General features: G+C 33.1%; 1 protein-coding gene and 1 pseudogene across 2 annotated transcripts; both read right to left on the bottom strand.

Annotated features, from left to right (window-relative positions):
• Positions 1-2,902: 2,902 nt before the first annotated feature.
• On the bottom strand, positions 2,903-5,570 carry LOC147283892 (protein FAR-RED IMPAIRED RESPONSE 1-like; annotated as a pseudogene).
• Positions 5,571-6,621: 1,051 nt separating this feature from the next.
• On the bottom strand, positions 6,622-10,333 carry WRKY51 (WRKY DNA-binding protein 51). Of its 2 annotated transcripts, none has more exons than XM_086244960.1 (3): positions 9,931-10,333; positions 9,620-9,745; positions 6,622-7,070 (listed from the first exon to the last, which is right to left on the bottom strand). In XM_086244960.1, the coding sequence occupies exons 1-3, from the start codon at positions 10,185-10,187 to the stop codon at positions 6,860-6,862; spliced, it is 594 nt and encodes a 197-aa protein (XP_086101086.1). In that variant the 5' UTR covers positions 10,188-10,333; the 3' UTR covers positions 6,622-6,859. The 2 variants fall into 2 exon arrangements, with proteins under 2 accessions (XP_086101086.1, XP_086101084.1); XM_086244958.1 differs by having other exon boundaries at positions 9,620-9,754; positions 9,931-10,326.
• Between the last annotated feature and the right edge of the window lie 277 nt (positions 10,334-10,610).

Raw genomic sequence — 10,610 nt, 5'->3', positions numbered from 1 at the left:
GATCAATTCTAGTCGCGACATATGGCTGCCAGCTATACGCCACGTTAGTGCCACGTCATCACATAACAGACCTACTGACAGCTGATTTAACGGAGGTACTAATTTATTATGAAATTGAAATACAAGTATGCGGATCCCACTTTTTGAAGACGAGGTACCAAGTTGAAAGTCATAGTATAGTCAAGGTACTAAAATGAAGTTTACCCAAAATTAAATTTAAGAAAGAATACTCTAATGTTAAGGTTAAATTTTTCTCTAAATCTTTTTAAAAAGGATAATGCTAAGGGTACCAACTGATGTGGCATCTGAGGTACCACATTTGTGTACCACTTGATGTAGCATCTGAGGTGGAGCTGCCACATCAATTAAAATCTTTTAATTTTTTTATTACTTTTTAATAAAACTAAAATATCAGTAAAAAGTCAAATTCAAAACCACTTTTTCACTCTACCCCTATCTCCTCTTTACACACTTATGTTCCTTCATGTTTCTCACATTGTTGTTTATTCCTCCATTGTTGAGCAAAACCTTCAATTTTTAGAAGCAAAATCGCACAACATCAAATCTTCTGAAGCAAAGTCAATAATCGATTTCAGGACATATGAAGGCATGATCTAGTTTTGATTTTTGGTTTCGTCGTTGTTAATCTGAGATAGTTAGGGGTTTTTTTTTACTGGGTTCTTTTCGGAGGTGGAGATTTTTTCTTTGAAGCAAAGTCGCACAAATCCCTCCCCAATTAACACCAAACGCACAGTGTGAAGGTTTAAGCCAAAGTATTTCTTGTTGAATTTGACTATTTCTTTTCTTTCATAATCTGAGTTGGGTTTTTTTTTTCTTTCTCTTCTAACTAGATTTGAACAATTCACCCCAAGATTTCTTCTAGGTTCTTAAAATTTTATGTGAGAATCTTCTTTCTGTAATTTATAAATTTTTTATTTCAAAAATTTGGGATTTTGTATTTATTAATCTATTTACTTTGTTTTTTCTTTTGTTCTGAGTTATTTACATTGTTATACATATAAGTTATGATTTTTAGCTTTTCATGTCTAGGGATACTGTATCAAGATTGGATGGAGGTACTATATGTTTGATATGCTTGGCTCTTGTTCGACAAGGGAGAGTGACCAAATGCGTGGCCTACTTGAATACATGGAACCTAAAAGAGCTCAATTCTTACTCTGGCCCCATATGGCACTTTTGTGATTTTGTTTGGTTCAAGTGAATTAAGACAATGCAAAACCATGTATTACTTCATATGAGATTAGTTCTTACTGTGTGTATGATAAAAACCAATAAAATGTGTGCTTCTTTCTTCTCCAAATATTGAGTTGTAAATTGGAATGACTCTTTGTATAGTTTTTTTTTTTTTTTTGCCATTGACTCTTTGTATAGTCTAATAATATGGCTAGCTATTTGAATTATAAGGCATTGTCATTTTAGCTCTAAACATAAACCTTACACACACTTGTGGATAAGAATGCAAATTTAGAGTCTTTGATATGGTGCAAAGGGTATGTAATGATTCTTGGTGTTTGGTGTTTGGTGTAATTGGTGACTTGGTGCAAAGGGTAAGTTAGATTTGTTTTAGTTGGTGTTTGCTGAAAATACTAAATATACTTTGATCCTTTAATGGCCGAGCAATACAAGCACAAATAATGGCATTAGTAAGAGTTCACTTTCATCTACATGGTATATCAAAATTCCACTATACAACACTAGGAATAAAGTAATAATCCTATATATTGTTACTACACTAGGAGAACTTCTGTCTACAGTAGCTATATGGTCATAGAAGCTCCATTTTCAATTTTCACATCATTTTGTCCATAGATGTTGGTGGTCATACAACTCAAAAAGGTTAAAAATTATATGACAACAAAAACCCATATGACACAAATGTCATAATAAGACATGAATCACAACTCAAAATGCTCCAGTTAATTTCTAAGAAAATATAGGTGCTAGAAGTGAATGTTTCTCTTGCTTCCATGTATCAATTAGACTCTTGGTCACCATTTCCTCTCGAACAAGATCCATGCATATTGCACACACCATAATCTCCATTCCAGCATTGATATTGAGGACCCTAAATATATATATAAAAAATAATTAAACAAGAGAATCATAAATTAAGCATCAAAGTTTAGTTTCTTTTATATTCACACAAAAAAGAAGAAGCTTATTTTACCTTCACAACCATGCTCTCTTGTGTTCCAACTACATCCCCATCTTTGAAAGTTACTGAACCATCAATATGAGGAATGCCATTACTTTTAGGGGTTGAGAATCCTGAAAAAAAAAAAAATATATATATATATATAAGTGTAGCAACCCCATGAATCTTTTTTGTTAAATCCAAAGATATAAGTGCTAGCCCACAAATTTGTTCAGTTTCATCACATACTTCTACCCATGAGTATTTTTAGTTTGATCACATATAACAAGAGAAAAGATAAAATACATAAACCAAAATCTGTCATAAGATTATAGTAAATTTCCTTGCATACCTGCCCTTCGTGTCTTGCATTAGTATTGTTTTCTTGAGGTTTAATCTTATTTTCTCTTTGTTTCTTCTTTCTGACCACCCACTTGCTCCATCTTTGATTGCTTCCTTTTAAATGGTGGGCGACCTTTAGTTCGAACTCATAGTGGAGTAAGTATACGCTTACTTGAGTTTTGGGTGTTATTGACATCATTCTCAAGGTTTACTCCAGTAGGTGACTTCAAAGGTTCACTACCTCCATAAACACCATCATGTTTGCATAGTTCCTCCTTTAGATTATGCATCCATGTGACCACAATCATACACTTATTATCAGAATCACTTGCCAATTCCTTAATTTCATCAAAAGCCTTCTGCATCTTATCACATCTTTTTGCTTCAGTTTTGGCATTCCAATTTTCATAATTGATTTGAACCCTTGAGTGACATTCTCACATCTTTTCTCCATCTTCGCATGATATATTTATTTGGAATCAAGTAAATCTTATGACGGATCAAAACATAAATTGCATGCTTGCATAATATGCATCTAAACTCAAACATGCAACAATTGCACTTAACTTCATGGTCATATTCATTGAACCAAACCATGAAATTAACGGTCTTTCTTTTTTCCCCAATCATGATATCCTCATATAATTGGTACTCTGAAATTGCATCATCCACTTTAATTGAAATCAAGTCACAATACATTTTACCTATTAATTCATGTTGGAACTCTTTAAACTTGGAAATAGTGTAAACATCTTGAACTTGTTTTTCCATGTCAAAATGAGTTGCACAATGGAGACGAGAGGAGAAAGACTTAAAATTTTCATGATTCTCCTTTTCCACCTTACTTCTCAATTCATTCTCGTATTGTTCCACAAATTGTTTTAAGGTGGTCTTTGAATTTACATGATCATCAAAGAATGCATTCATACTTTCACTCCGTTGTGTGGTAGACATTCCTGCCCAAAAACCATCTTTCACAAAGCATGGCACCCAACGACATCTCTCATCAAATAGGCTAGTCAACCATTCATTGTTATGTAGCCCATATTGCTCAATCATTTCATTCCAATGCTCTTCAAACTCAACACGAGTCAATGAGTCATACACGTTGTTATGGAAGAAAAACTTGATGGATTCATATTGATTGTAACCTTTCATCTCTTTTCAGGAAATTTCTTCATTATATGCCACAAGCACCAATGATGTCTAGTATTAGAAAAAACAATCTCAATGGCCTTTTTCATAGCTTTGTCTTGATCAGTAATTATTCCATTTGGAGCATGCCCAAACATACATGCAAGCCAAGAATTAAACAACCAAACAAATCCATCGGTATCTACACATGAAATCAATCCACATCCAAGTAAAATTGATTGCCCATGATGATTGATCCCCACAAATGGAGCAAATGACATGTCATACTTATTGGTTAAGTAGGTCGTGTCAAATGTAACAACATCATTAAATTCCTCATATGCCGCCTTACTCCTTGCATATGCCCAAAATACATTTCTTAACCGACCCTCTTTGTCTAAATCAATTGCATAGAAGAACTTTGTATTTTGAGCTTGCATCTTCAAAAAATAAGTTTGAATTGCAATTGCATCGCCTTCCCCAAGCCTTAACCTCCTGACTTTTTCAATATATTTTCTACAATCTTTTTCCAAAAATGAAATATTCTCATGCCCCCCTGCTTCAACTACCAATGAATTATAATTTTTATTTAACCTTATTCCAACTCTATCATTCAATTCAAGCCTCCTTTTTATATGAGAGCTTATTTCTCGATTGCATCAAAAAAAAGCGAGCTTTTGTTGGACTCATATCATGGTTATGATCAAGCTTGATAGAATTGACTCGCCACTTGCCATCTAAACATGTACCTATTCTTAGTACAGCCTTGCAATTAGTTTTTACACTTGGATGAGGATTTAAGATTACTTGCTTTACTTTTTGACTTTCCCGCATAACCACATGAAAAAGTTACATATTTCAACTCTCCATCATCTCCCTTTGTTGATGTTCTCTTTTTTACTGGAAATCCTACTCGCTTCCCATATTCAACACTATTAAAAATCTGCCCAATTTAGGGCTCTTGTTTTTCTTCTCCCATATTCCCTCTAGTCTCCATGTTAGTCTCTTCATTTGCTCTTACATCATCATTCTTTTCAACTTCAACCCCATCAATTCCTTCATTATTCTCAAAACTTGTAGAGATACTTGAAGATTGTTCTATTCCTATAAATCATGAACATGATCTTATCATATAATAAGCATAATTTAACATGTACTTTTCAAATTAGTAAATCAACATAACAAAACTACTAGAAGAGTTACGAATAAAAAATTACCTTCACAATTTTGCTTATTGGTATTTGTGGGGTTAGTGCTCTCTGATACAAGTAACTAGTGTATTTGTTGATAATTGTATAATGTCCCATCCCATTATTTAAACACCTAAACCAAATAATTAATTTAAAAAGTTAGCTAAAAGAAAAACACTAGTTATCAACAAATAAAGGTAACCATTGATTTGTACCAAAATATGAAAATAAATCAAAATTCACAAGCCCAACAAATAATTCATCCCTGGACAAAATGCGAGCAAAGGAGGAAGGGGAATAAAAATGCAATCAAATTTTAAGAATCCACAACAAATTTTTTGGTGAAATGTTTAAATCCAGACTCCAGTTAGAAAAGAAGAAAACAAAATAACCCAACTCTAATTATCAAATAAACAAAACCTAACAGTTGAAATTCAACAAGTAACAACGAAATCAATAAGTTTGAAAAATCAAGACCATACCTTTCAATCTGCTTCTAAAATTTGAAGCTTCTGCTCAACAATGAAGGAGGGAACATAAGCGTACAGTATGTAGGTAGAAGAAGAGGAGACAGAGGGATAGAGTGAAAAAAGTGGTTTTGACTTTTGACATTTTACTGATATTTTAGTGTTATTAAAAAATAATAAAAAAGTTAAAATATTTTAATTGATGTGGCAACTCCACGTCAGATGCCCCATCAAATGGTACACAAATGTAGTACCTAAAGTTGGTACCCTTAGCATTACCATTTTAAAAATGTCCATCTTGTCTCAAAATATTATTAATTTATTTATTCTGTCCAAAACTAGTTACTTCCCTCGGTATTTATTTACCTATGTTAATTACAATCAGCTAACCGGTCAAATCAACAATACATGCATGATTGTCTGCATCATGATGGAAAAATAATTCCTATTTAATTATTAAGGGTGTTGTACATGATTGTCTGCATGTGATATGAATCATAAATTTTAAAGTGAAAAATATATATATATTATTAGGACAATACATTTCGTGTCTGCATCAATCAAAATTTCGTGTCTGCATCAATCAAAAATTCTTGTCATACTTATAATTGATGAGGAAAATGCATGCAAATTACAAATACCATATACCTTAATCCCTATACAACAGCAATGATTTTGTGATGCTTGCACACGTACATGGTCCTCATTAGTACTAATCAGCAAATTCTTGAATCCACAAACCCAATGCATGCAAACCCAAAGTGAATCTATAAAAACTGTCCGCTGACTCCAAATTTGTCATCATCACTCGAAGCCTAAAACCCAGCTCTAGTTCACATATATATGGCTAAAACACATGCACTTGACTTCCTTTGATGTATTGGATTCGATTTGATATGTAAATAGCTAATTTACATGTGTTCAAAAAAGAAAATGAAGAGTATGTATCTTCTAACTAGCTTGAAGGAAAAAAATGAGAAGAAAATTGATTAGAACCATATCCATCAATCCACCATTTTTAGAGAGATTAGTCCATCTTCTTCCTTTAAGGTAAAAGCTTTTTTTTGAATATACATGAATTTAACTATTTATCCTATCTAGTCTAATCATGTCTTTAATTTAGTCCATGTCGTGGGCTAGAGTTTTAGTTAATTAATTTTATCATTGTAGTTTCAAAGTGTGCACATCTAGTTTAATTTAAGTTGCAAATAAGTTTAAATATCTATAACTCTTTAATAAATGGGCAGAAAAAAGGGGTATATTTGTAATTTTATGGCCCTTAATTACTTACAATGTCTTTGTAAGAGCAAAACCCCAATTAAAGGGACATAAGTGAAAATACCCCTCCATTTATTAACAAACTAAGAGATTTGAACTTAATTGCAAACGAAATTACAGTAGATCGAGGATGCATGATACCACACTTTTAAACTATGGGGATGAAATTGGAACCCTAGCAAATAACACAAACTAAAAATGTATTTTGGCCTATAGATATAGTACGTAGCTGTCTCCTAGGAGCTATGGTCTCTGATCAGTGGTCAATACACAGCAGAGAGAAAATAATTAGTCTATGTAGAAGCAGAAGACTGGGAAGAAGGTCGCAAAGTCCAAATGTTATTGGGGTCCACAGCAGGAGGCATCGGATTGCAATACACCACAGAAGGGCTCTCATGATTGTGCACTCCCTCGTATGTGGTTATCACATAGCTCGAGTCTTTATTGTCCCTCTCTACTCTCTTCTTCACATTGCAGCCTCCGCTCGAGCATTTATAGTAATTTCTGTTACATATAATTTGGAAAAAAAAAAACCCCATCAGAATTATTAAGTAAATAGAAATAGTTAATAAAAATTTCAAAAGTCGATACCTGCTGAAATATATAGGATGCTAATTAATAAAAGATATCCATTTCTAGTATAGATATATAATAGGAAAGAGTCAACCTTATATATACATCTTTCATGAGGAAGCCATTTATCTTCACATATATCAAACTTACAAAGTATATATATATATATATATATGCACTACTGTACTTGTTTTTCTTTTTTGTTTGATATATATTCTAATATATCCATCCATATATACTTATTATTCCATTCAGCCTTGCCATTTAGATTAACTCCAAAACTTTATATGTACTACTTTTTTATACCTATTAACAGAAGATATCAATAAATATGTGTCATTTCATTATTAATTTGTCATACCATTTCAAGATGATGATAGTATGAGCTAGTGTTTTGTGAAACTCCTTGCCTAATAATGACCCCAGCCAAGAGCCAATAATGAAGCGAAATTTTTGTATGGCTTGGGTGATCCTTGTGGAGGTCTTGGTCTAGTGATGTCGACTACCCTATGCCGCCAATAAGTGAAAAGTATTCATTCTTCCACAAAGATTAATTAATCATATATATACCACAAATATGTAAACACCTCATAAACTTCTAGATACGTTTATTATATCCAAAATACGTACATGTCAGTCTATAGTGCGAGTTCTCCCTTCACTACTTTTCCATTACTAACAGGAGTTCTAGTATTATATAGAAAAAGAAAAGAAACCAATGGGAAATTGTATAATCAATAATTGTAATTACCTTCTTCTATCTCTTTAGCATGCAATTAAGCAAACTAATGATTTGTTGGTCTCTAGCTAGTGTCACATATATCTCATTCTTAAGAAATATTGACTTTTTCTCTTTTCATTTAAAAAAAAATTGACTTCGATCATGATCTCATATTAATTTGAGGTTTAACAACAGATGAGATTTCGGGATAGAAAAGATTAACCCCAATGTATATTATGTACCATATCCATTGAGAACACACATACACACAAATCTCTAGCTAGCTTACTTTTCTCTCTGAAGCTCTTTGGAATTAGAACACATTAAATTATTTGTTTAAGTGATCGACAATGTTTTGCGTTATCTCTCTATAATAGAGATGCGAATTAAACCATATCTGTGGATCTCCTCTTTATTAGCAAGAGAGATGGTACAAGACATGGTTAATTAATCAATATGTTACAAATTGTAGTACTCTTAAAGTTAATTAGGATCACCACAGTACTTCTGAACTTCTGATAATATATGGATATATTGACCCTAGAAGTTATATTTCAGATCAAGGATAAATTATAGGCTTTCGGGTGGTGAAGACCTATGGATGGAGCTACATATTTATAGATGTGATGAGTTGGCTAGCTATCAATTATATGCATATTGATCGATCACTATAATACGTACCCACAGGGCCACAACCAAATCTTAAAAACATGTATATTCTGATGAAGTACCCAATGATCGAATGCTATTTAAGAATTAACCATCTAGCATGGTCCCAATGTTGTAAAAAGGAAATTAACGAAGCACATCTATATATATGCATAAAAAGTACATAATGAAGATTACACGTGATGATTTAAAGCAATATCTTTATAGATTTGTCTCACAACTTGGATGTCTAATGTACCTTGGGTCCCTACCAACGAGCACTTGACACCACAAGCACTCTCAAATCATGTCACAAATTAAATTAAATGTCTTGAGAAGGTGGACAAGTTGGTGATATTACATAATACATACATATACATATGGCTATTATTGATTTCACTCAGAATATGACAAGCTAATTGCTCGGACATGAGGACTTTGCTTTTAGGTCTCGATCTGTGTGTGTGTGGTTGATCATTAATTGATGTGATCGATGCATGACTCTATCTAGTCACCTTCAGCAATACTATTGGAAGCACAAGCAGCCTCCTTAAGATCCATGTATAAAGCATTCAAATCCCCATAATGATTAAGAAAACAAAAAAGCAAGCATTAAACCCCGTTTGATTCGTGATTCAAAAACTATTTTGAAAAATTTTCTTCTTTATTTTAGCTATAAATATCAATGATGAAAACACAAAAACATCATTAATTCCAAAATGATATGCCAAACGAAGCCTAATATTTTGAACTAATTTGAGAGAGGTTCTTTGATCGATGTTGAACCTGCAATTGCCCCCAATTAATATATATTTTGAAGTTTGAACTTAAAAATAATGGGTTATTGCGAAGTTAAAGAAGAGCTCTCACTCACAGGCTCCAACTCCCGATTATTAATATATAAGAATATAACTAGAAAGAGAAAGATAGATAGAGATAATTAAGTAGATGATAATCATGATATAATTAATTAAACCAATGCGTGATCGAAGTCTTTCATTATTTTATGCAATAAGCTAATTAATTAAGAACAAATAGGGCTATTATTAATAAAATAAAATTATTGATCTTTTTCAAATACATATTTAAATAGAATTAATCATTAAATTACCTGGGATTTGAGCTGTTCTTGACCGACTTCTTTCCGTACTTCCTCCACTTGAATCCATCATCCATAACCTCCAACTCTGATTTTGTTTTAAATGCAACCCTATGACCCACTTCCATCTTGTTTTTCCTGCATTTCCTAAAACAACAAGCAAAACAAAATAAGTCCTTTTTCATCTTAATTCCAAAATTAATATATAATTAGCTAGCTAACTAGCTGGTGTGCTTATACAATTAAGTTCAACAATAATTTTCCCCCAAAAAAGAAAAATAAATAATAAACCTAATTAAGAGGCAAAGATATATATCACTTGCATGTTGGTATTGCTTGATGTTGCATCACCAGTACTACTTGATCCGCTGGAGCCAGCCGCCATAGCCTTCTCGGAGGAGACCACACTTAGCGAAGTCGTCGACGAATCTTGATGATCATGATCAACACCATAATCAAGCATAAGATAGTCTGATAGCTCAGAAAAATCCATGGAAGGATCGATCATATTGTCTGTAAAATGGTGAGCGGATGAGGTAGAGTAATTAGGGTTTCTAGGATTCTCATGGCAGTACTCCATGTATGTACACCCACAAAGCTATAAAGCTATAAAAGCTAGAGGTGGAAAAACTGGTAGAGTAAAGAAGAAGTATGGTTACTTGTTAGGCATGGTTCCACATAGATAATTATACCCATATATATTACTTCTTTTCTTCAACTGCCCCTTCATATACACTTTCCTAGAGAGATGCTACGAAAGTTCTTCGACGCCACCGCCACGTGGCACACTTTTGGCATCTTAATGACGTCATCGTCAGTACGTAGGCTTGCTTTGCTTTATGGGTATTGGGATATTAATCTGGGGCCAGTAGGCAGTAGCTGCTTATATTATATAAATTTGTTTTGATAGGCAGGGCAGGGACGACTGTGGTGGGGAATTGACGGCTACCCCAACTTGGATAACAGTCCAAAATGTGTGTTGGTGCATCATATATATGATAGT

The sequence above is a fragment of the Dryas octopetala genome, chromosome 5 (genome assembly GCF_963921425.1).
Source record: "Dryas octopetala chromosome 5, drDryOcto1.1, whole genome shotgun sequence".
Lineage (NCBI taxonomy): Eukaryota > Viridiplantae > Streptophyta > Magnoliopsida > Rosales > Rosaceae > Dryas > Dryas octopetala.
Note: the sequence above shows the minus strand (reverse complement) of the source record. Positions and strands in the feature narration are given on the sequence as shown.

Excerpts from the sequence above, each read along its gene's own strand:
- WRKY51 (XM_086244958.1), bottom strand. The coding sequence starts at position 10,187 with ATGGAGTACTGCCATGAGAATCCTAGAAACCCTAATTACTCTACCTCA. Across the intron at positions 9,755-9,930 it reads ACATCAAGCAATACCAACAT|GAAATGCAGGAAAAACAAGA; the intron begins GCAAGTGATATA and ends TTGTTGTTTTAG. Across the intron at positions 7,071-9,619 it reads AAGAACAGCTCAAATCCCAG|AAATTACTATAAATGCTCGA; the intron begins GTAATTTAATGA and ends TATATGTAACAG.